The sequence below is a fragment of the Salmo trutta genome, chromosome 9, assembly GCF_901001165.1.
Source record: "Salmo trutta chromosome 9, fSalTru1.1, whole genome shotgun sequence".
Taxonomy (NCBI): Eukaryota; Metazoa; Chordata; class Actinopteri; order Salmoniformes; family Salmonidae; genus Salmo; species Salmo trutta.
Genome location: NC_042965.1, coordinates 42472621 through 42499106, shown reverse-complemented (window position 1 = coordinate 42499106; position 26486 = coordinate 42472621). Strand labels below are relative to the sequence as shown.

The 26486-nt window shown below is 44.8% G+C and overlaps 1 protein-coding gene across 1 annotated transcript in view; it reads right to left on the bottom strand.

Annotated features, from left to right (window-relative positions):
• Positions 1–26486, bottom strand: part of LOC115199674 (extracellular matrix protein FRAS1) — a 151813-nt gene that overhangs the window by 11639 nt on the left and 113688 nt on the right. Inside the window, exons 33-49 of the mRNA XM_029761980.1 lie at positions 22471–22545; positions 19999–20149; positions 17859–18018; positions 17192–17360; positions 16743–16989; positions 15265–15609; positions 14689–14849; positions 13311–13455; positions 12851–13056; positions 12506–12662; positions 12064–12264; positions 11622–11809; positions 11042–11317; positions 7028–7260; positions 6208–6368; positions 5777–5991; positions 643–793 (exon numbers count right to left, since the gene is read on the bottom strand). Coding sequence (XP_029617840.1) covers positions 643–793; positions 5777–5991; positions 6208–6368; positions 7028–7260; positions 11042–11317; positions 11622–11809; positions 12064–12264; positions 12506–12662; positions 12851–13056; positions 13311–13455; positions 14689–14849; positions 15265–15609; positions 16743–16989; positions 17192–17360; positions 17859–18018; positions 19999–20149; positions 22471–22545 — 3241 coding nt within the window. The remainder of the gene's footprint in view (positions 1–642; positions 794–5776; positions 5992–6207; positions 6369–7027; positions 7261–11041; positions 11318–11621; positions 11810–12063; positions 12265–12505; positions 12663–12850; positions 13057–13310; positions 13456–14688; positions 14850–15264; positions 15610–16742; positions 16990–17191; positions 17361–17858; positions 18019–19998; positions 20150–22470; positions 22546–26486) is intronic.

Here is a 26486-nt window from a genome sequence, read left to right as displayed (position 1 = left end):
CACCAGTTAAATGGAGTTACACAGTAACACACCAGTTAAATGGAGTTATGGAGTAACACACCAGTTAAATGGAGTTATGGAGTAACACACCAGTTAAATGGAGTTATGGAGTAACACACCAGTTAAATGGAGTTACACAGAAACACACCAGTTAAATGGAGTTACACAGAAACACACCAGCTAAACCATTTAAATGGAGTTACACAGTAACACACCAGTTAAATGGAGTTACACAGAAACACACCAGTTAAATGGAGTTACACAGAAACACACCAGTTAAATGGAGTTATGGAGTAACACACCAGTTAAATGGAGTTACACAGTAACACACCAGTTAAATGGAGTTACACAGAAACAAACCAGTTAAATGGAGTTACACAGTAACACACCAGTTAAATGGAGTTACACAGAAACATACCGGATGTATAATATTAACTTTAACACCCCCACACAGCCCCCCCCCCACACACACACAGCCCCCCCCACACACAGCCCCTTATACATCCCCCCCACACACACAGCCCCCCCCCACACACACACAGCCCCCCCCACACACACACACAGCCCCCCCCCACACACACACAGCCCCCCCCCCCCCACACACAGCCCCCCCCCACACACACAGCCCCCCCCCACACACACCTGTCCTCCAGAGCACGGTGTCGTAGAAGAAAGAGAACTCCATTTCAGTGTGGTGTTCCAGAGAAGCCCAGCCCCTGGGAGCCGTTACGTAGATATACGACACATAGAGAGGAACCTGCACCGTCAGGAACGACTGGGCCGAGTCACGCACCTGGGGGGACATAGCGCATGACATAAGATAAAGTGACAGGAAATAACACTACTCAACCAGGAACAACTGATTGACGAACCTGTGGGGGGGGAGGACATACACAAGACATGACCTAAGTTGACACCATATGACATGACGTAATGCTACTAAACATGGCATGATATAAGGTGATATACAGTAGCAACACCTGTAGTCAGTCCTAGAATGTTTTGCATACTGTGGTTGGGATGAGTCACATGTAAACTCTATCTGATCATTGAAGGCTTCTACTGCCTGTGTGCTCACGTGACTGGGAAACCAAAGTCAATGCAAATCAACCTGACTAGCCAATGTGGACACAATAGTACTGTGGACTCCAATCATAAAGTCTTACGGTGTGTAAAGGGATATCTGTGATAATATTATGTCCACTAGTAATGTGCCAGAAATGGAAAGCCTCCTAAAATGAAAGGAAAAAGAAGTGAATTCATAGCATGATAAACACTAGAGTACAGTGTGACCCCTAGCCCTCTATGTGACCCCTAACCCTCTATGTGGCCCCTAACCCTCTACGTGACCCCTAACCCTCTATGTGACCCCTAACCCTCTATGTGACCCCTAGCCCTCTATGTGACCCCTAGCCCTCTATGTGACCCCTAGCCCTCTATGTGACCCCTAGCCCTCTATGTGACCCCTAGCCCTCTATGTGACCCCTAACCCTCTACGTGACCCCTAACCCTCTATGTGACCCCTAACCCTCTATGTGACCCCTAGCCCTCTATGTGACCCCTAGCCCTCTATGACCCCTAGCCCTCTATGTGACCCCTAGCCCTCTATGTGACCCCTAGCCCTCTATGACCCCTAGCCCTCTATGTGACCCCTAGCCCTCTATGTGACCCCTAGCCCTCTATGTGACCCCTAGCCCTCTATGTGACCCCTAACCCTCTATGTGACCCCTAACCCTCTATGTGGCCCCTAACCCTCTATGTGACCCCTAACCCTCTATGTGACCCCTAGCCCTCTATGTGACCCCTAACCCTCTATGTGACCCCTAGCCCTCTATGTGACCCCTAACCCTCTATGTGACCCCTAACCCTCTATGTGACCCCTAGCCCTCTATGTGACCCCTAGCCCTCTATGTGACCCCTAGCCCTCTATGTGACCCCTAGCCCTCTATGTGACCCCTAACCCTCTATGTGACCCCTAGCCCTCTATGTGACCCCTAGCCCTCTATGTGACCCCTAGCCCTCTATGTGACCCCTAGCCCTCTATGTGACCCCTAACCCTCTATGTGACCCCTAACCCTCTACGTGACCCCTAACCCTCTACGTGACCCCTAGCCCTCTATGTGACCCCTAGCCCTCTATGTGACCCCTAGCCCTCTATGTGACCCCTAGCCCTCTATGTGACCCCTAGCCCTCTATGTGACCCCTAGCCCTCTATGTGACCCCAACCCTCTATGTGACCCCTAACCCTCTATGTGACCCCTAGCCCTCTATGTGACCCCAACCCTCTATGTGACCCCTAGCCCTCTATGTGACCCCTAACCCTCTATGTGACCCCTAACCCTCTATGTGACCCCTAGCCCTCTATGTGACCCCTAGCCCTCTATGTGACCCCTAGCCCTCTATGTGACCCCTAGCCCTCTATGTGACCCCAACCCTCTATGTGACCCCTAACCCTCTATGTGACCCCTAGCCCTCTATGTGACCCCAACCCTCTATGTGACCCCTAGCCCTCTATGTGACCCCAACCCTCTATGTGACCCCTAACCCTCTATGTGACCCCTAGCCCTCTATGTGACCCCAACCCTCTATGTGACCCCTAACCCTCTATGTGACCCCTAACCCTCTATGTGACCCCTAGCTCTCTATGTGACCCCTAACCCTCTATGTGACCCCTAGCCCTCTATGTGACCCCTAGCTCTCTATGTGACCCCTAACCCTCTATGTGACCCCTAGCCCTCTATGTGACCCCTAGCCCTCTATGTGACCCCAACCCTCTATGTGACCCCTAGCCCTCTATGTGACCCCTAGCCCTCTATGTGACCCCTAGCCCTCTATGTGACCCCTAGCCCTCTATGTGACCCCAACCCTCTATGTGACCCCTAGCCCTCTATGTGACCCCTAGCCCTCTATGTGACCCTTAACCCTCTATGTGACCCCTAGCCCTCTATGTGACCCCTAGCCCACTATGTGGCCCCTAGCCCTCTACGTGACCCCTAGCCCTCTACGTGACCCCTAGCCCTCTACGTGACCCTTAACCCTCTATGTGACCCCTAGCCCTCTATGTGACCCCTAGCCCTCTATGTGACCCCTAGCCCTCTATGTGACCCCTAATCCTCTATGTGACCCCTAGCCCTCTATGTGACCCCTAGCCCTCTATGTGACCCCTAGCCCTCTAAGTGACCCCTAGCCCTCTAAGTGACCCCTAGCCCTCTACGTGACCCCTAACCCTCTACGTGACCAATTACCCTCTATGTGACCCCTAGCCCTCTATGTGGCCCCTAACCCTCTATGTGACCCCTAACCCTCTATGACCCCTAGCCCTCTATGTGACCCCTAGCCCTCTATGTGACCCCTAACCCCTATGTGGCCCCTAGCCCTCTATGTGACACCTAGCCCCCTATGTGACCCCTAGCCCTCTATGTGACCCCTAACCCCCTATGTGGCCCCTAGCCCTCTATGTGACCCCTAGCCCTCTACGTGACCCCTAGCCCTCTACGTGACCCCTAACCTTCTACGTGACCCCTAACCCTCTATGTGACCCCTAGCCCTCTATGTGACCCCTAACCCTCTACGTGACCCCTAGCCCTCTACGTGACCCCTAGCCCTCTATCTGACTCTTAACCCTCTATGTGACTCTTAACCCTCTATGTGACCCCTAGCCCTCTACGTGACCCCTAGCCCTCTACGTGACCCCTAGCCCTCTACGTGACCCTTAACCCTCTATGTGACCCCTAGCCCTCTATGTGACCCCTAGCCCTCTATGTGACCCCTAGCCCTCTATGTGACCCCTAATCCTCTATGTGACCCCTAGCCCTCTATGTGACCCCTAGCCCTCTAAGTGACCCCTAGCCCTCTAAGTGACCCCTAGCCCTCTACGTGACCCCTAACCCTCTACGTGACCAATTACCCTCTATGTGACCCCTAGCCCTCTATGTGGCCCCTAACCCTCTATGTGACCCCTAACCCTCTATGACCCCTAGCCCTCTATGTGACCCCTAGCCCTCTATGTGACCCCTAACCCCCTATGTGGCCCCTAGCCCTCTATGTGACCCCTAGCCCCCTATGTGACCACTAGCCCTTTATGTGACCCCTAACCCCCTATGTGGCCCCTAGCCCTCTATGTGACCCCTAGCCCCCTATGTGACCCCTAGCCCTCTATGTGACCCCTAACCCCCTATGTGGCCCCTAGCCCTCTATGTGACCCCTAGCCCTCTACGTGACCCCTAGCCCTCTACGTGACCCCTAACCCTCTATGTGACCCCTAACCCTCTATGTGACCCCTAACCCTCTACGTGACCCCTAGCCCTCTACGTGACCCCTAGCCCTCTAAGTGACCCCTAGCCCTAAACGTGACCCCTAACCCTCTACGTGACCAATTACCCTCTATGTGACCCCTAGCCCTCTATGTGGCCCCTAACCCTCTATGTGACCCCTAACCCTCTATGACCCCTAGCCCTCTATGTGACCCCTAGCCCTCTATGTGACCCCTAACCCCCTATGTGGCCCCTAGCCCTCTATGTGACCCCTAGCCCCCTATGTGACCCCTAGCCCTCTATGTGACCCCTAACCCCCTATGTGGCCCCTAGCCCTCTATGTGACCCCTAGCCCTCTACGTGACCCCTAACCCTCTACGTGACCCCTAACCCTCTGTGTGACCCCTAACCCTCTGTGTGACCCCTAACCCTCTATGTGACCCCTAACCCTCTACGTGACCCCTAACCCTCTACGTGACCCCTAGCACTCTACGTGACCCCTAGCCCTCTATCTGACTCTTAACCCTCTATGTGACTCTTAACCCTCTATGTGACCCCTAACCCTCTATGTGACCCCTAACCCTCTATGTGACCCCTAGCCCTCTACGTGACCCCTAGCCCTCTACGTGACCCCTAGCCCTCTACGTGACCCCTATCCCTCTACGTGACCCCTAACACTCTACGTGACCCCTAGCCCTCTATGTGACCCCTAGCCCTCTATGTGACCCCTAGCCATCTACGTGACCCCTAACCCTCTATGTGACCCCGTAGCCCTCTACGTGACCTCTAGCCCTCTACGTGACCCCTAGCCCTCTACGTGACCCCTAGCCCTCTACGTGACCCCTAACCCTCTACGTGACCCCTAACCCTCTACGTGACCCCTAATCCTCTACGTGACCCCTAACCCTCTATGTGACCCCTAACCCTCTATGTGACCCCTAACCCTCTATGTGACCCCTAGCCCTCTATGTGACCCCTAACCCTCTATGTGACCCCTAACCCTCTATGTGACCCCTAGCCCTCTATGTGACCCCTAGCCCTCTATGTGACCCCTAGCCCTCTACGTGACCCCTAACCCTCTATGTGACCCCTAGCCCTCTACGTGACCCCCTAGCCCTCTACGTGACCCCTAGCCCTCTACGTGACCCCTAACCCTCTACGTGACCCCTAACCCTCTACGTGACCCCTAACCCTCTATGTGACCCCTAACCCTCTATGTGACCCCTAGCCCTCTATGTGACCCCTAGCCATCTACGTGACCCCTAACCCTCTATGTGACCCCTAGCCCTCTATGTGACCCCCTAGCCCTCTACGTGACCCCTAGCCCTCTACGTGACCCCTAGCCCTCTACGTGACCCCTAGCCCTCTACGTGACCCCTAACCCTCTATGTGACCCCTAACCCTCTATGTGACCCCTAACCCTCTATGTGACCCCTAGCCCTCTACGTAACCCCTAGCCCTCTATGTGACCCCTAGCCCTCTATGTAACCCTCTAACCCACTGCAAGGCGTATTGTAGCGTACCTGGAAGTCGGCAGTGACTGAGCCTCCACAGACGTCTATGAGTTCCGTCATGTCGTAGTAGGCATCAAATGTCCAGATACAGCTCTTCAGGTTGAGGTGTTTGTACAGCTGGATGCTCTTAGCCTCTCTGACACTGGGGTTGAACTGATAGGGTCTGTCATAACCCGGACCCAGAGAGATACTGTCATACTGGACATCATCCAGGAAACCCGTCTCTGAAACACACATCAAACACACTTTTGTTAAAGGGAGGATTTAAATTATTTGGTGCACATCAGTGTGTGTGTGTGTGTGTGTGTGTGTGTGTGTGTGTGTGTGTGTGTGTTGAAGCGTAAGTGCATTTTAAGGAAGAGTTGCTGTGTATTCAAGCACGTGTGTGTGATCAAGCGAGTGTTGTGTGTGTGTGTGTGATCAAGTGTGTGTACGCTCACCAGAGACCCCCTGCAGGTCTTTGAGAGTGACCAAGTTTGAACAGATGTGCTGCTGTCTGTAGATGGACTCTGACAGCAGGAAGTGAAGGTTGTGGAGGGGCATGCTGGACACTAGGGGCAGCATACCATCCTGGTGGGGGATCTGCACCGAGATGTGGATACTGCAGAAGAAAAAGAAGACAACAAAAGGTTAGTGTTCTAGATCTATTATAGACCATATGGAGGTGTTCTAGAACTATTATAGACCATATGGAGGTGTTCTAGAACTATTATAGACCATATGGAGGTGTTCTAGAACTATTATAGACCATATGGAGGTGTTCTAGAACTATTATAGACCATATGGAGGTGTTCTAGAACTATTATAGACCATATGGAGGTGTTCTAGAACTATTATAGACCATATGGAGGTATTCTAGAACTATTATAGACCATATGGAGGTGTTCTAGAACTATTATAGACCATATGGAGGTGTTCTAGAACTATTATAGACCATATGGAGGTGTTCTAGAACTATTATAGACCATATGGAGGTGTTCTAGAACTATTATAGACCATATGGAGGTGTTCTAGAACTATTATAGACCATATGGAGGTGTTCTAGAACTATTATAGACCATATGGAGGTGTTCTAGAACTATTATAGACCATATGGAGGTGTTCTAGAACTATTATAGACCATATGCAGATATGTTTGTGTTTGGTGAGCTCATCGGTTGGGTAGCTTCTTGTGTTATAGTATGTTTATCTGCATGACTGTTTGTGTGTTTGCACACCTGCTCATTGTGTTTGTGTGTGTGTGAATGACTCCCTGCTCACCGGTTGGGGTGCTCCTTGTGTTTGACATCCAGATACTTCAGACTGGCGATGAACGACTGGGCCTGGAACCCTCGGGCTGTTCCCGTGGTAACAGGGGTGTGGCATATGGAACCCTCGGTGCCGATGGTTGCTATGTTACTCCTCAGGGGTGTTCCAAGATGGCCGGACTTGTCCCGGGCCTGGGCCACACAGCGCACATGGAACCTCCGAGAGAAATAGATACTGTCCAGGACCTGTGGAGCAAATACAGTCAGTCAATCAGTCAGTCAATCAATCAGCCAGTCAGTCAGTCAATCAGCCAGTCAGTCAGTCAGTCAGTCAGCCAGTCAGTCAGTCAGTCAGTCAATCAGCCAGTCAGTCAGTCAGTCAGTCAGTCAATCAGTCAGTCAGTCAGTCAGTCAGTCAGTCAGTCAGTCAGCCAGTCAATCAGCCAGTCAATCAGCCAGTCAGTCAGTCAGTCAGTCAATCAGCCAGCCAGTCAGTCAGTCAGTCAGTCAATCAGCCAGCCAGCCAGTCAGTCAGTCAGTCAGTCAGTCAGTCAGTCAATCAGTCAATAATTCAGGCAATCAGTCAGTTAGTCAGTCAGTCAGTCAATTGGTCAATCAATCAATCAATCAATCAGTCAATCAGTCTGTCAATCAGCTGAAGAAATTCATTTTTGTAAACTCACGCACACAAACACACAGACTACAACAGAACATTCTCCTACATATCATTACCACTAGTGACTGATTCTACACTCTTAGAAAGAACAGGTGCTAAGTAGAACCATAAAGGGTTCTATGGTTTGTCCCCATTGGGGAACCCTTTTTTGGTGCTTCATAGAATCCTCAGTAAATGGTTCGACCTAGAACCGTTTTATCATCTAAAGGTTCTTCCTAGAACCCTCTATGAATGGTTCCATCAGCCTTATTAGCCTTTAAGATGTAACTTTTTCTGACTATACTAGACTATGAGTGTAAAAAACATTAAGGACACCTTCCTAAAATTGAGTTGCCTTGCCCATTCACCCTCTGAATGGCACACATACACAATCCATGTTTCAATTGTCTCAAGGCTTAAAAATACTTCTTTAACCTGTCTCCTCCCTTTCATCTACACTGATTGAAGTGGACCTTTTCTGCTCGCAAGCAACACAGAAGCATGCATGAGAGCACCAGCTGTTCCGGACGACTGTGTGATCATAATAAACAACAGGTCAACATTCACAAGGCCGCAGGGCCAGACAGATTACCAGGACGTGTACTCATTGCATGCGTGGACCAACTGGCAAGTGTCTTCACTGACATTTTCAACCTCTCCCTGACCGAGTCTGTAATACCTACATGTTTCAAGCAGACCACCATAGTCCCTGTGCCCAAGAAAGAGAAGGTAGCCTGCCTAAATGACTACATCCCCGCAGCCATGAAGTGCTTTGAAAGGCTGGTCATGGCTCACATCAACACCATCATTCCGGAAACCCTAGACCCACTCCAATTCGCATACCGCCCCAACAGATCCACAGATGATGCAATCTTGATTGCACTCCACACTTCTGTTTCCCACCTAGTCAAAAGGAACACCTATGTGAGAATGCTGTTCATTGACTACAGCTCAGCGTTCAACACCGTAGCGCCCAGAAAGCTCATCACTAAGCTAAGGACCCTGGGACTAAACACCTCCCTCTGCAACTTGAACCTGGACTTCCTGACGGGCTGCCCCCAGGTGGTGAGGGTAGGTAACAATACATCTGCCACACTGATCCTCAATACGGGAGCCCCTCAGAGGTGCGTGCTTAGTCCCCTTCCTGTACTCCCTGTTCATCCCCGACTGTGTGGCCAAGCACGACTCCAACACCATCATTAAGTTTGCTGACAACACAACAGTGGTAGGCCTGATCACCGACAACGATGAGACAGACTATAGGTAGGAGATCAGAGATCTGGCAGTGAAGTGCCAGGAAAACAACCTCTCCCTCAACGTGAGCAAGACAAAGGAGCTGATCCTGGAACACAGGAAAAGGAAGGGCCGAACACGCTCTCATTAACATCGACGGGGCTGTAGTGGAGCAGGTCGAGAGTTTCAAGTACCTTGGTGTCCACATCACCAACAAACTATCATGGTCCAAACACACCAAGCCCCCCGGAGACTGAAAAGATTTGGCATTGGTCCCCAGATCCTCACAAAGTTCCACAGCTGCACCATCGAGAGCATCCTGACCGGTTGCATGACCGCCTGGTATAGCAACTGCTCGGCATCCGACTGTAAGGCACTACAGAGGGTAGTGCATACGGCCCAGTACATCACTGGGACCAAGCTTCCTGCCATCCAGGACCTATACACTTTGCAGTGTCAGAGGAAGGCCCCCAAAATTGTCAAAGACTCCAGTCATCTATTGCTGCTGCTACTACTACTACTACTACTGCTACTACTACTACTATCACTATCACTACTGCTCCTACTATTATCACTACTACTACTACTACTACTACTACTACTACTACTACTACTATAGTGCTGCTACTACTACTACTATACTACTATCACTACTACAACTATCACTACTACTACTACTACTACTACTATTACTATTGTACTACTACCACTACTACCATCACTACTACTACTATAGTGCTGCTACTACTACTACTACTATCACTACTACAACTATCACTACTACTACTACTATAGTGCTGCTACTACTACTACTATTACTATTGTACTACTACCACTACTACTACTACTATCACTACCATCACAACTACTATCACAACTACTACTACTACTACTACTACAAATGCTACTACTACTACTCAAATCAACGTTTATTTGTCACGTGCGCCGAATACAACAGGTGTAGACCTTACAGTGAAATGCTTACTTACAGGCTCTAACCAACAGTGCAAAAAAAAGAAGGTATGTGTGTGTGTGTGTGTGCGTGTAGGTAAGTAAAGAAATAAAACAACAGTAAAAAGACATTTGAAAATAAGAGTAGCAAGGCTACATACAGACACCGGTTAGTCAGGCTGATTGAGGTAGTATGTACATGTAGATATGGTTAAAGTGACTATGCATATATGATGAACAGAGAGTAGCAGTAGTGTAAAAGAGGGGTTGGGGGGTGGTGGGTGGTGGGACACAATGCAGATAGCCCGGTTAGCCAATGTGCGGGAGCACTGGTTGGTCGGCCCAATTGAGGTAGTATGTACATGAATGTATAGTTAAAGTGACTATGCATATATGATTAACAGAGAGTAGCAGCAGCGTAAAAGAGGGGTTGGGGGGGCACACAACGCAAATAGACCTGTTCAGGAGTCTTATGGCTTGGGGGTAAAAACTGTTGAGATGCCTTTTTGTCCTCGACTTGGCACTCCGGTACCGCTTGCCATGCGGTAGTAGAGAGAACAGTCTATGACTGGGGTGGCTGGGGTCTGACTATTTTTAAGGCCTTCCTCTGACACCGCCTGGTGTAGAGGTCCTGGATGGCAGGCAGCTTTGCCCCAATGATGTACTGGGCAGTACGCACTACCCTCTGAAGTGCCTTGCGGTCGGAGGCCGAGCAATTGCCGTACCAGGCAGTGATGCAACCAGTCAGGATGCTCTCGATGTTGCAGCTGTAGAACCTTTTGAGGATCTCAGGACCCATGCCAAAACTTTTTTCGTTTCCTGAGGGGGAATAGGCTTTGTCGTGCCCTCTTCACAACTGTCTTGGTGTGTTTGGACCATTCTAATTTGTTATTGATGTGGACACCAAGGAACTTGAAGCTCTCAACCTGCTCCACTACAGCCCCGTCGATGAGAATGGGGACGTGCTCGGTCCTCCTTTTCCTGTAGTCCACAATCATCTCCTTAGTCTTGGTTACGTTGAGGGATAGGTTGTTATTCTGGCACTACCCGGCCAGGTCTCTGACCTCCTCCCTATAGGCTGTCTCGTCGTTGTCGGTGTTCAGGCCTACCACTGTTGTAGTACTGCTACTACTACTGCTACTAATACTACTACTACTATACTACTACGACTACTACTCAACTACTCACCATATGGTTAACACCAGTATAGGGTGTGGTATCAGTGACGGTCTCGAAGGGTGACCTGGCCCCGTTGGTGTCTGTAGGGGCAGCCACCTCCCAGGAGAAGTGAACAGAGGTCTGGTTGATGCCTGCCTCGTTGCAGCGCTCCCTCATCACAGAGTATTTGGAGTAGTGCGGGTCGCAGGGCGTCACACACACCAAGGGGTAACCAGGCGCAGGCTGCTTCTTACTGCCCTCCTTAGACACCTCAGCCACGTTGTCATAGTCTGACAGAGATACCACCTGGAAGAGGGAGGGAGGGTGGGTGTTGGGAGTAAGTGTAATTGATTGGGGTCAATTCCTCATTTTTATTCAAGACTGTTAACAGAAGAAAGGGTTTATCGTAAAATATGTCACATCATTAATCATATATTAAAGGTAGGCTTTAGGCCAGAGAAGATACTGTAAGTATCTGTGGCTACAATCTTTGAGGGAAAGTTTAAAGTTTATGTTTTTTTGTCTTGGCTCTTTTTCTGGCAAGTTCTGAAAATAATAATTTTATAAAAATTACATTATAATTCAGATTGAATTAAGTAATGCTCCTTACGATGGGCGTGGCCGGGAGAATGAGACTCCCTGCTGCTTCCTGGTCCAGGATGGTGACTGTTGCCGTGGTGATCTCTCCAAGCACTGCCTCCACCGGATCGTCAGGACCGAGGACCAATGAGAAGGACTCGTGCCACTCTCTGTCCTCATTGGACAGAATCTCCACTTTGAACAGGATGTTGTCCATGCCTTCATAGAAAGACCAAAAAAAGTTAAGTCAATATTTCCTTATGCTGCATCGTCGACATGTGATGTAAAATACCTTCAATAATGTAAAAATGTATTACATTTCAGAAGGATTTTGACAGGAAACGGGTGAATACAAATATACAGGACCCAGTCTGAGCAATCACTAAAGGGAATGTGATTGGCTATGAGGTTCTTGTGGCCAGATATACAAACTATACTACCCATAGTGTTCCTTCTCAATAAGTCTTACTGACCAGGGGTGAATTTGAGGACCCTGCTGTTGGGGTTGTAGTCCACTCCGGACTGGGCTGATCCGTCTCGGGTGCTGCAGCGGACCTTGGAGGTGCGGTCCTGGTCTCCTGTCCTGACCACCTTGATGTTAAGCACCTCGATGCCGTCTGGCCCGGGAGGCTCCCGCACCTGGTACGACGTTTGCTCAAACTCTATGGTGGGGGCTGGGGAAGTACAAAAAGCTACAATGAAAATGTGAAATTGAACATGCAATGCATATTTTTTTTTACATTGACTGAGCTTTTTTTGTCTATGTAATCCAGTTGAATGCTTTTTTTTAGATGTAATTTTAAAGCAGCAAAATGTGAAGACTGTAATGGGTGTGTTGACTTTTACTAGTGACTGCGTACAACTCGTTAATAAAAAGAAGAGCACAGAGAACAGTGAAGCCTGTGTGTTGCTTACCGTCCTCGTCGTTAGTGATGGTTACCGTGACAATGTCACTAACTCCCACCATAGCCCCGCTCCAGTGGTCCCCTTGCGGTGTCCCAAGATGCACCTGGAACTCCTCCTCTGGCTCGAACACAGAGTCGTCATTGATGTGCACCGTGCAGTTTTTTACCTGGACCATCATCATCATTAGCATCATCATCGTCAACAACATCAACATCATAACATCAAAGCCAACTTTATTGGTCTAGGAGTGCTTTATACAGAAGGTTGTGTTTTTATCCCATTGGGCAGAGTGCTATACGTACCAACTATTATAACTGCTGTGAAGAATCTCTGTGGGCTTGATAAAGAACCTACCTTCTCTCCCTTGAGGAAGGCGATACGTGAGTCGTCCGCGTTCCTCCTCTCCTCAAAGTCGTCCATGACCATGGCAGACATGGTGCGCGTGAAGCAGCGGACAGAGGACTTGACCGTTAGGTCTCCCGTTCTAACGATGGGGATGTTCAGCACGCCTGCCTTCTCCTTCACCTTGTACGCCGTCTTCTCAAACTGCATGCTGGGTACTGGGAGGGTGGCATTGTGGGGTAAATGAGTAGTGATTATGATTGAGGAAGTATTGTATGATGAAATTACAATTTCAGATGAAGTTCTCTGTTTTCCAAAACTCGGTCCTGACCCCACCCAGCACTACACAGCTGACTACACAGCTGACTCAATCAACCAACTCATCATCAAGCTTGATTATTTTGAGATTGGAAACCCTGCCCTAGAAGACAGGTGTGTGTGTGTGTGTGTGTGTGTGTATTGGTACACATACGATCCAAGGTATCAGTGATGACCACGGAGGCTTCGAAGGGTTCGAGGAGCACCGCCCCCTGAGGGGAGGAGAGGAACACTACAAAAGCCTCCGCCCCCTCAATGGCTGGGTTCTGAATGTCATCCATGATGGTGAGACTGCACGTCTGGGAGAGAGAGAGAGAGAGAGAGAGAGAGAGAGAGAGAGAGAGAGAGAGAAGAGAGAGAGAGATAAGAGAGAGAGATAAGAGAGAGGAGAGAGAAGAGAGAGAGATAAGAGAGATAAGAGAGAGAAGAGAGAGAGAGAGAGAAGAGAGAGAAGAGAGAGAAGAGAGAGAGAGAGAGAGAGAGAGAAGAGAGAGAAGAGAGAGAGAGATAAGAGAGAGAGATAAGAGAGAGGAGAGAGAAGAGAGAGAGATAAGAGAGATAAGAGAGAGAAGAGAGAGAGAGAAGAAAAAGAGAGAGAGAGAGAGAGAGAGAGAGAAGAGAGAGCGAAGAGAAAGAAGAGAGAGAGAAGAGAGAGAGAGAGCGATGAGAGAAGAGAGAGAGAGAGAGAGAGAGAGAGAGACCATGACACTAAATTCCTACTCTCACAAAAAGCAACACAAGACGAAAATATTTTAGGAAATGTATTATATCAATGACATTGTCATTGTATCTAATGTCAACACATCTATGAAGATCAAATGCTTTGAATTATACCTGCTCTTGAAAAATGCTAATCTGACATTTCATAAAATGTATCATTAAACTGGTAAATATAACACAGGGGACTGCTATTAGAGTCAATGATCGACTCTGCGGTCTATTACCATAGCAACGTAGTTCTATTACAGGTGACAGGTTCACTACACATCAATGCATTCGTTACCAGAAAGTAGGCTGTCCCTCTTTGAGGTGTCGTAGGTCAATTCCCACCGTACCTAACATCTTTAATATCCTTTAGACATAACAGTTAGCATATCCGATGTTTAAATGTTGATAAGGAATGTATTTGTTTCTCTTCAGTGTTCGTAATTTAGTATATTTGTATTATTTTGTATTTTGTAAATTGGTTACATGCAGGGCTTCCCGTTAAAGAGACCTTGGTCTCAATGGGACTTCCTGTTAAAGAAACCTTGGTCTCAATGGGACTTCCTGTTAAAGAAACCTTGGTCTCAAGGGGACTTCCTGTTAAAGAAACCTTGGTCTCAATGGGACTTCCTATTAAAGAGACCTTGGTCTCAAGGGGACTTCCTGTTAAAGAGACCTTGGTCTCAGGGGGACTTCCTGTTAAAGAGACCTTGGTCTCAAGGGGACTTCCTGTTAAAGAGACCTTGGTCTCAAGGGGACTTCCTGTTAAAGAGACCTTGGTCTCAATGGGACTTCCTGTTAAAAGTAAGGTAAATACAAAAATGTACCTCCATAGTCTTGCCAGCTTTGAACTCCACCTTCCTGGAGGAGGGGATGTAGTCGACCCCGGGGGTGGCGGAGGGGGGATCAGAGGGGCGCGTGGCACACCACACAGAGGTCACTGACGACAGGTCACTCCCCTGCCGCAACACCGGAATCTCTATGGTGCCTGGAAGTCAAAGGTCAGACGTTACGGGTTTAGAGGTCAGAGGTTAGGGATATGGTTAATGCATGCAGTGAAATACATCTATCGATTCTTGAAGAATATAACTTAGAAATACCTTATGAACTTAATAAATCCCTTTTACTCTGGCACAGGGATGGACAACTCCAGTCCTCGGGGGCCTGATTGGTGTCACACTTTTGTCCCGGCTAACACACCTGAATCAGCCGTGTTTGCTCGGGATGGGCGAAAGCGTAACACCCCTCCAGGTTGCCCATCCCCGCTCTAGCATAACCCAACATTTGAGGTCGTAGATTGTAAAGTCACCACAGATATAACTTCCTCAGTAACACTTTACTGCAGGTAGACTGCTTAATAACGGCTTATAAGCCTTTATAACTAACGCCTTATAATCTCTCACCAGCGTCCTCGCTGTACGTAAACGTAGCGTTGCCCAGGGATACCGTCGAAGCATCATTTGGTCCGTCAATGACCACCTTTGCCACTTTAACATCACCCATGCGGGCGTTATCCGAGGCATCCGATAGGTGGAGCTCAAACTCCTCGGAGAGTTCGTATTCGCTGTCATCAATGAGCTTGACGTCGCAGGTGGACATGGAGACGCCGGGGCCGAAGATGACCCTGCTGTCAACAGTCATACCTCGACTCTTATAGTCAGACCCAGACTCCAGGCCGTGTAGACTGCTACCCTTAGCTGACTTAGGGACCGTGTAACAGAGAGCTGAGACCGTACTGCTGGTGTCACCTGGAGGGAGAGAACAGGAAGAGGTAGGGGTGAAAGGTAGCAGGAGAGGGGAGGAAGAGAGGTGAGGAGGAGTGGAGCAGAGGAAGGAAGGAAGAGGGGGAGAGGGAGAAGAATAGATTAAGGTTGCCTTCCTGAACAGGGTTGATGGGGTCAATAAAATGTTCAATTTAATCACTTCCTCAATTAAAAATGTACCATTGTTTAAAATACAAGTATTTTTTTATTGAATTTCAGACATTGGGGTGCTCAAGATAATTATTTTGGACCCCCCAGGTAGGATCCTAGAATCCTTAAACATTGGGGTCCCAGATAACATTGTTGGACTTCCTGGATACGTTTTTTGGTCAATGGTCAATGGTAGGTGAACGGATGATCTCTGCATGTCTGGTTCCCACCGTGAAGCATGGAGGAGGAGATGTGATGGTATGGGGGTGCTTTGCTGGTGATTTATTTAGAATTCAAGGCACACTTAACCAGCATGGCTACCACAGCATTCTGCAGCAATACGCCATCTCATCTGGTTTGCACTTAGTGGGACTATCATTTGTTTTTCAACAGGACAATGACCCAACACATCTCCAGACTGTGTAAGGGCTATTTGACCAAGAAGGAGAGTGATGGAGTACTGCATCAGATGACCTGGCCTACACAATCAACTGACCTCATCCCAATTGAGATGGTTTGGGATGAGTTGGACTGTAAAGGGAAGGAAAAGCAGCCTACAAGTGCTCAGCATATGCGGGAAATCCTTCAAGACTGTTGGAAAAGCATTCCAGGTGAAGCTGGTTGAGAGAATGCCAAGAGTGTGCAAAGCTGTCATCAAGGCAAAAGGTGGCTACTTGGAAGAATCAAAACATTTGTTCAACACTTTTTTTGGTTACTACATGATTCCATATGTGTTATTTCATAGTTTTGATGTCTTCACTATTATTCTACAATGTAGAAGATAGTAAAAAATTAAGAAAAACCCTTGAATGAGCAGGTGTGTCCACATTTTTGACTGGTACTGTAGGTTTAAGGTTAGTATCCTCCTTGCCTTTCCTTTATATTGGAGTGTGTATGAAGCCGGTACTGGTTGACATGGCAGAGTTAAGGTTATGTACATACTAGTTTGTTATGTTTAGGGTTAATACCTTTCCTCTCTATGGGGGCGTGTATGAAGCCGGTACTCTCGTTGACGTGGTAAATCTTCTTGTCAAACTGCAGCGTGGGTTCGTCCTCTGTGTCGTTGATGTTGACGCTGGCGTGGGTCACCTGACCCAGGAGGGCATAGACGGGCATGCTAAGCTCCACCTGGAAACTCTCCACGCCCTCAAACACCTTGTCATCCTGGATCACTATGGTACACACCTTGGTGTCCTCCCGCTCGTCAAACTGGACCTGGAGAGAGAGAGAGAGAGAAGAGACACGTTTTGTGGCCATTTCTTCTACACAGGATGTACATGGAATGTCTCATTGTCTCATTTATCCTGTAAAACATGTTTTGGGGTTGTGCTTTTATATTGCATCCTCTGTATAATAACGGCCAGTACTTTTAATTGGCAATGCCAAGGTGGCGATGCCAGTGTAGTGTTGCCCGTACCTGTCCAGCGTACTCCACGTAGTCCTGCTGCCCGGGACGAGAGCCCACACTGGAGGTCGAGGTGGCGGTGCCCTGTTCCGTACGACACAGCACGATGGCATACTGGTTCAGGTTGCCCGTCCTCTTCACTGTGACTGACACCGTGCCAGCCTTCTCACTCACATTGTAGCTGTATGGGAGGGGAACAGACGGCCTCAGTCACATAAACATACCGTTTTTGAGAGATACAATTACAGTATAATAGCTGAAATGGACTTTGTGGCCAGTGAGAGGAGAGAATTGTGTAAAACAGCGACCAGATCCAGCAAACCCATTAATTTTTATTTTATTTAACTAGGCAAGTCAGTTAAGAACAAATTCTTATTTACATTGACGGCCTAGGAACAGTGGGTTAACTACCTTGTTCAGGGGCAGAATGACAGATTTGTACCTTGTCAGTTCGGGGACTCGATCATGCAACCTTTCAGTTACTAGTCCAGCGCTCTAACCGCTAGGCTACCTGCCGCCATAAGACGTATACATCTCTTAAACATACACAAGATTTGAATTAGCTCAGGAAGAGTACGAAGTTTCTCCCCATTCCAGTCACATGGTCAAGAAAATCTCTGGGCCATACTTGTGACAGAAAAGATTTACTGTGAAGAAGAGCTGTCCTTGTTTCTCTCACCTCCTGTGTTGGAAGCTGATGAGGGACCACTGGATATGGAACAGGTTATCAGAGACAACGTTGGGCTTGCTGTCCTTCACCAGGAACTTAAAGTTGTCCATGGTCTCTGTCACGCTCTCTTCATGGAGCACGTAGCGGATCAAGCCCAGGTTAATGTCAGCTGGAGGGCAGGGGACGACGTTAGCACAATGTTAGGACGACGTTAGAACAATGTTAGGACGACGTTAGAACAACATTACTTGCATTAAAAGGGACAAACTTTAAGACAGAAATCACTGAAGAAGAAGAAAATAATCAGATAGAATGTTTAGTTTGGTCACTCTGGTGACTATACGCTTGCACACCAGGCACGTGCACAGATAGGAGTAAACCTGTGCCCAGCACATGCCGCTTTGCCCTCCCACTCACCATGTGCCCTTTTAGGTGATAGTCAAGGTTATTACAGTAAACTAAAACTGAAACTAAAACAGGTTGTGGTCAGTAGTTGTGTGGGATGTGGTCAGTAATTGTGTGGTTGTGGTCAGTAGTTGTGGTCAGTAATTGTGTGGTTTATGGTCAGTAATTGTGTGGTTTATGGTCAGTAATTGTGTGGTTGTGGTCAGTAATTAAAAACTAAAACTATACTGAAACTATTATATTCGACACCAAAAATATTATTAATATATATTTTTTTTAAACATATAAATGATGTTCAGTTTAATAATTTTTTTTCTAGCTTTTATCTCTAATGGTGTTTTCAAGCTTCTGAATCTGGCAGGTAAACGTTGCCAGGAAATGGCGAAGTTTCAAATAGGCCGAGCATCCCTATCACTATCTATCTAGTATCTCTAGACGGATGGGTTGCCTCCCACAATGTACCAATGTTCCAGCACACACGTCCAGCTGAGACAGAGAGTTGGAACAGGGAAGACCGTCACTGCCTTATCCCGTGACATTACCGCCTTGTCCACTTGCTGCTAGCTAGCTAGCTAGCGAGATGGAGAATGCCAAGGTTATTTTGATAGTCTGAATCACCTTGTCCACTTGCTGCCTTATTGTAAACACCCCGCCAGACACAAGGTAGTAGCTAACTAGCTAGCTAGCGAGATAAAGAACGCAGAGGTTATTTTGCTAGTTTGAATCATCTATTACTAAAACCACGGCAAAGGGTTTTCCTGCAAACTTTGGTTTCAAATCGCGACGTTCTGAGATGTCCTACAGGCTAAGGAAATAGTTATATTTTTCAGGCTTGGTCCTACCGAAACTCGTGATTTGTTGGGAGAGTTTTCTGTCTGAAGAGGACCCTCCCCAGAATATTTCCCCCCCCCCCAAAATGTCCAAGAGAATCTGACATCCTCCGCAGACCTATTGCTGTTACTTAAAGTCTGTGATTTCCAAGACTACTACCTATCACTAGCTAACAGGGAAGAAATACAACTCACAACAACACATAAATGGCTCCTAGCTTCCCATGCATAGCTAATTGTTTAATTCAGCATTCAATTCCAGCATTTTAATACATTTCTTAATTTCCTGCACTGTGTTATCACGGACGTTGTCACGCAGCAGAGAGAGGCAAAACGACAGAGAAGAGCTGCTACTTCAACAACCCTCGCTCAGACCCAACTCCATCCCTTCCTCAGTCGGCAGCAGCAACACAGTCTAAACTCTAAGTAACCTCCATATACTAAAATATTCACACAAGCCACTAGCCACCCAGCCATATATCTTGAGTTAAAAAAATATGAATATTATCTTGTTATTATTTAAGAGCATTAAAGATAAATCACAATCAGTAGATAACTAGCTAACTAGCAGATGTACATTAATGTACATTACCCATCAACGATCGGCTGACAGCCCACCTTCTGTTCCAGATGTCAATCACATCTTTAGGAGGCACCGTAACTAGCTGGCTTACAATTTGTGATGAGTGTGTCGCAGAAATAAATAGGCCAATGCAACAAAAAAAAGAATGTGTGTTGCTCGAGGCAGTTGGTATGTTATGACTTTCGAGATATTAATTATGAGTCGTTAGGTTTTTTTTAAGTGGGGGGGGGGGCTTTTCCAGTTTGAGCTCCTGCCCAGTGAAAGTTTTGTGCACTGCCCTGTCGCACACACACAGACAAACACCCCCCCCCCCCACACACACACACCATACCTTGTGTGAAGGAGGTGATAGGAGCCCCAGGTTTCAGTTTGCTCTCTAGGAAGCCGTGTTTAGGCTCTGCTGTGACCTCATAGACCAGCTGACCATCGTCGGTGTCTGGGTCCATGCTCAACAGCTCCTTCTTACTGATCAGGTTGGTGGCCTGCAACATCAATAAATCAATCAGTCAGTCAACCAATCAATCAGTTATAGTCTAGGAATAAAAATCAGGCAGTCAATCAATCAGTTATAGTCTAGGAATAAAAATCAGGCAGTCAATCAATCAGTTATAGTCTAGGAATAAAAATCAGTCAGTCAATCAATCAGTTATAGTCTAGAAATAAAAATAGGGCAGTCAATCAATCAGTTATAGTCTAGGAATAAAAATCAGGCAGTCAATCAATCAGTTATAGTCTAGGAATAAAAATCAGGCAGTCAATCAATCAGTTATAGTCTAGGAATAAAAATCAGTCAGTCAATCAATCAGTTATAGTCTAGAAATAAAAATAGGGCAGTCAATCAATCAGTTATAGTCTAGGAATAAAAATCAGGCAGTCAATCAATCAGTTATAGTCTAGGAATAAAAATCAGGCAGTCAATCAATCAGTTATAGTCTAGGAATAAAAATCAGTCAGTCAATCAATCAGTTATAGTCTAGAAATAAAAATAGGGCAGTCAATCAATCAGTTATAGTCTAGGAATAAAAATCAGGCAGTCAATCAATCAGTTATAGTCTAGGAATAAAAATCAGGCAGTCAATCAATCAGTTATAGTCTAGGAATAAAAATCAGGCAGTCAATCGATCAGTTATAGTCTAGGAATAAAAATCAGGCAGTCAATCAATCAGTTATAGTCTAGGAATAAAAATCAGGCAGTCAATCAATCAGTTATAGTCTAGAAATAAAAATCAGTCAGTCAACCAATCAATCAGTTATAGTCTATAAATAAAAATCAGGCAGTCAATCAATCAGTTATAGTCTAGGAATAAAAATCAGGCAGTCAATCGATCAGTTATAGTCTAGGAATAAAAATCAGGCAGTCAATCAATCAGTTATAGTCTAGGAATAAAAATCAGGCAGTCAATCGATCAGTTATAGTCTAGGAATAAAAATCAGGCAGTCAATCAATCAGTTATAGTCTCGAAAATAAATCAGTCAGTCAATCAATCAGTTATAGTCTAAAAAAACATCTATCAATCAATCAAATGTATTGTCCAGAGGGGTATAATCTACTTAAGGTTTTCTAAAGTTAGCCAGCTTCAGTTAGCCAGCTTCACATTCCAGCTCAGGCTTCATCCATACTACGATGGTGGATATTGTTCATCTGCCTGCTGCTAACTCTAGCAGCCTAGTAATTGGGCGTGCACTTTTCAGTTCGGTACCGAGTCAATGTGCGGGGGTACAGGTTCATCGAGGTAATTTGTAAAGTGACTATGCATCAATTATAAACAGCGAGTAGCAGCAGTGTAAAAACCTTGGGGGGGGGGGGTTCAATGTAAATAGTCTGGGTGGCCATTTGATTAGTTTAGTTGTTCAGCAGTCTTATGGCTTGGGGGGTTAGAAGCCTTACGGTCAGATGCAGAGCGGTTACTATGGTGCAGCTGTAGAACTTTTTGAAACTTCACAAACTTTTATACGACTTAAAAAAATATCAATTTTATCGACACGAGTGAGGGGGGAAAAAAGGTGCTCGTGCATTGATAAACTCACCAAAGATGGAATTAATGATAAGTAATAAAATAAAGACTGCACTTTTAAAAGCCTATTTGCACGATTACTGTTCTTTCATTTTGATTCCGGCACAATTGAAAATGCGGCACTGATTCGGCCATGGATTGATGTTTCAGCGTTGTCGCAATGAAGACTTCGGAATTAGGACTAGTCATGTGCAAACTGAAGGGGGACGACACAATCTTCGTGAGAGGGAGGGAATCTGATTTCACTGGTCTTCAACTCGGATCTCAGACACTTCATTCAGGATGTCCCTGAGCAGGTTCGTTCTGAAAGACTCGTTACCATATAAATGTACCTGATTAAAAAAGGTTGAGCCACCGTCGTGGTACCGGTTATCCCGAGTTGAACTCAGAGTTGACCAAAGTTAACTCGCTAACTCCTCAAACCACACACGTACGTAGTATAGTGCTCCGGGAAAATCATTATGAGAAACGGGGTTTAATTCAACTCCACCTGTCACTCCATCCAACACCAGCAGGGGGAGCGAGCGTAACACAAACGGAATGCAGATAGGCCTAGCCATGCAATTATATTATATTAACATAGGTAGATCTACCCTGGCTATTAAATTATATTCAACCCATTAAATTCTATATTTATTTAACTGCATTGTTGGTTAAGGGCTTGTAGGTAATCATTTCACGGTCAGGTTTGCACCTGTTGTATTCAGCGCATGTGACAAATACAATTTGATTTGATTTTTATTTTGTTTCCTATAATTATAACTCCAAAGGTGACTAGCCTGTTTTACCTTGTTGTCCATGTACTCCTGACGATGTGGTATGATATTATATGGTATGGTATTATATGGTATGGAATGGTGTAGTATAAAATGGCATGGTATGGTGTGGTATGGTATGGTATTATATGGTATGGTGCGGTATGGTATTATATGGTATGATATTATATGGTATTGTGTGGTATGGTATTATATGGTATGGTATGGTGTGGTATTATATGGTGTGGTGTGGTGTGGTATGATATTATATGGTATGGTATTATGTGGTATGGTATTATATGGTATGATATTATATGGTATGGTATTATGTGGTATGGTATGGTATTATATGGTATGGTATGGTGTGGTATTATATGGTGTGGTATGGTGTGGTATTATATGGTATGATATTATATGGTATGGTATTATATGGTATGGTATTATATGGTATGGTATTATATGGTATGGTATTATGTGGTATGGTATGGTATTATATGGTGTGGTGCGGTATGGTACTATGTGGTATTATATGTTATGGTGTGGTATTATATGGTATGGTGGGGTATTATATGGTATGGTACGGTATTATATGGTATGATATGGTATTATATGGTATGGTCGGGTATGATGTGGTATTATATGGTATGGCATTATATGGTATGGTATGGTGTAGTATAAAATGGCATGGTATGGTGTGGTATTATATGGTATGGTTTTATATGGTATGGTATGATGTGGTATGGTATGGTGTGGTATGGTATTATGTGGTATGGTATTATATGGTATGGTGTGGTATTATATGGTATGGTGTGGTATTATATGGTGTGGTATTATATGGTATTATATGGCGTGGTATTATATGGTGTGGTATTATGTGGTATGGTATTATGTGGTATTATATGGTGTGGTATTATATGGTGTGGTATTATGTGGTATGGTATTATGTGGTATGGTATTATGTGGTATGGTATTATGTGGTATTATATGGTATGGTATTATATGGTATGGTGTTATATGGTATGGTATTGGATGGTATTATATGGTATGGTATTATATGGTATGGTATTGTATGGTATTATGTGGTGTGGTATTATGTGGTATGGTATTATATGGTATGGTATGGTATTATGTGGTGAGGTATTATATGGTATGGTATTATATGGTATGGTATGGTATTATGTGGTGTGGTATTATATGGTATGGTATTATATGGTGTGGTATGGTATTATATGGTGTGGTGTGGTATTATATGGTGTGGTATTATATGGTATGGTGTGGTATTATATGGTATGGTGTGGTATTATATGGTGTGGTATTATATGGTATGGTATTATATGGTATGGTATTATATGGTATGGTGTGGTATTATATGGTATGGTGTGGTATTATATGGTATGGTATTATATGGTGTGGTATTATATGGTATGGTATTATATGGTATGATATTATGTGGTATGGTATTATGTGGTATGGTATTATGTGGTATGGTATGGTGTGGTATTATATGGTATGGTATTATATGGTATGGTATTATATGGTATGGTATTATATGGTATGGTGTGGTATTATATGGTATGGTGTGGTATTATATGGTATGGTGTGGTATTATATGGTATGGTATTATATGGTATGGTATTAAATGGTATGGTATTGTATGGTTTGGTATTATGTGGTATGGTATGGTATTATATGGTGTGGTATTATATGGTATGGTGTGGTATTATATGGTATGGTGTGGTATTATATGGTATGGTGTGGTATTATATGGTATGGTGTGGTATTATATGGTATGGTGTGGTATTATATGGTATGGTGTGGTATTATATGGTATGGTGTGGTATTATATGGTATGGTATTATATGGTATGGTATTGTATTGTATGGTATGGTATTATATGGTATGGTATTGTATGGTTTGGTATGGTATGGTATGGTGTGGTATTATATGGTATGGTGTGGTATTATATGGTATGGTATTATATGGTATGGTATTGTATGGTATGGTATTATATGGTATGGTGTGGTATGGTATGGTGTGGTATTATATGGTATGGTGTGGTATTATATGGTATGGTGTGGTATTATATGGTATGGTGTGGTATTATATGGTATGGTGTGGTATTATATGGTATGGTGTGGTATTATATGGTATGGTATTATATGGTATGGTGTGGTATTATATGGTATGGTATTATATGGTATGGTATTGTATGGTATGGTATTATATGGTGTGGTATTATGTGGTATGGTATTATGTGGTATTATATGGTGTGGTATTATATGGTGTGGTATTATGTGGTATGGTATTATGTGGTATGGTATTATGTGGTATGGTATTATGTGGTATTATATGGTATGGTATTATATGGTATGGTGTTATATGGTATGGTATGGTATGGTATTATGTGGTGTGGTATTATATGGTATGGTATTATATGGTGTGGTATTATATGGTATGGTATTATATGGTGTGGTATGGTATTATATGGTGTGGTGTGGTATTATATGGTGTGGTATTATATGGTATGGTGTGGTATTATATGGTATGGTGTGGTATTATATGGTATGGTGTGGTATTATATGGTATGGTATTATATGGTATGGTATTATGGTATGGTGTGGTATTATATGGTGTGGTATTATATGGTATGGTATTGTATGGTGTGGTATTATATGGTATGGTATTATATGGTATGGTATTATATGGTATGGTATTATGTGGTATGGTATTATGTGGTATGGTATGGTGTGGTATTATATGGTATGGTATTATATGGTATGGTATTATATGGTATGGTATTATATGGTATGGTGTGGTATTATGGTATGGTGTGGTATTATATGGTATGGTGTGGTATTATATGGTATGGTATTATATGGTATGGTATTATATGGTATGGTATTATATGGTATGGTATTGTATGGTGTGGTATTATATGGTATGGTATGGTGTGGTATTATATGGTATGGTGTGGTATTATATGGTATGGTGTGGTATTATATGGTATGGTGTGGTATTATATGGTATGGTGTGGTATTATATGGTATGGTGTGGTATTATATGGTATGGTATTATATGGTATGGTGTGGTATTATATGGTATGGTATTATATGGTATGGTATTGTATGGTATGGTATTATATGGTATGGTATTGTATGGTTTGGTATGGTATGGTATGGTGTGGTATTATATGGTATGGTGTGGTATTATATGGTATGGTATTATATGGTATGGTATTGTATGGTATGGTATTGTATGGTATGGTATTAAATGGTATGGTGTGGTATGGTATGGTGTGGTATTATATGGTATGGTGTGGTATTATATGGTATGGTATTATATGGTATGGTATTATGTGGTATGGTATTAAATGGTATGGTATTGTATGGTTTGGTATTATGTGGTGGTATGGTATTATATGGTGTGGTATTATGGTATGGTGTGGTATTATGGTATGGTGTGGTATTATGTATGGTGTGGTATTATATGGTATGGTGTGGTATTATATGGTATGGTGTGGTATTATATGGTATGGTGTGGTATTATATGGTATGGTATTATATGGTATGGTATTAAATGGTATGGTATTGTATGGTTTGGTATGGTATGGTATGGTATTATGGTGTGGTATTATATGGTATGGTGTGGTATTATATGGTATGGTGTGGTATTATATGGTATGGTGTGGTATTATATGGTATGGTGTGGTATTATATGGTATGGTGTGGTATTATATGGTATGGTGTGGTATTATATGGTATGGTATTATGGTATGGTGTGGTATTATATGGTATGGTATTATGGTATGGTATTGTATTGTATGGTATGGTATTATATGGTATGGTATTGTATGGTTTGGTATGGTATGGTATGGTGTGGTATTATATGGTATGGTGTGGTATTATATGGTATGGTATTGTATGGTATGGTATTGTATGGTATGGTATTATATGGTATGGTGTGGTATGGTATGGTGTGGTATTATATGGTATGGTGTGGTATTATATGGTATGGTGTGGTATTATATGGTATGGTATTATAGGTATGGT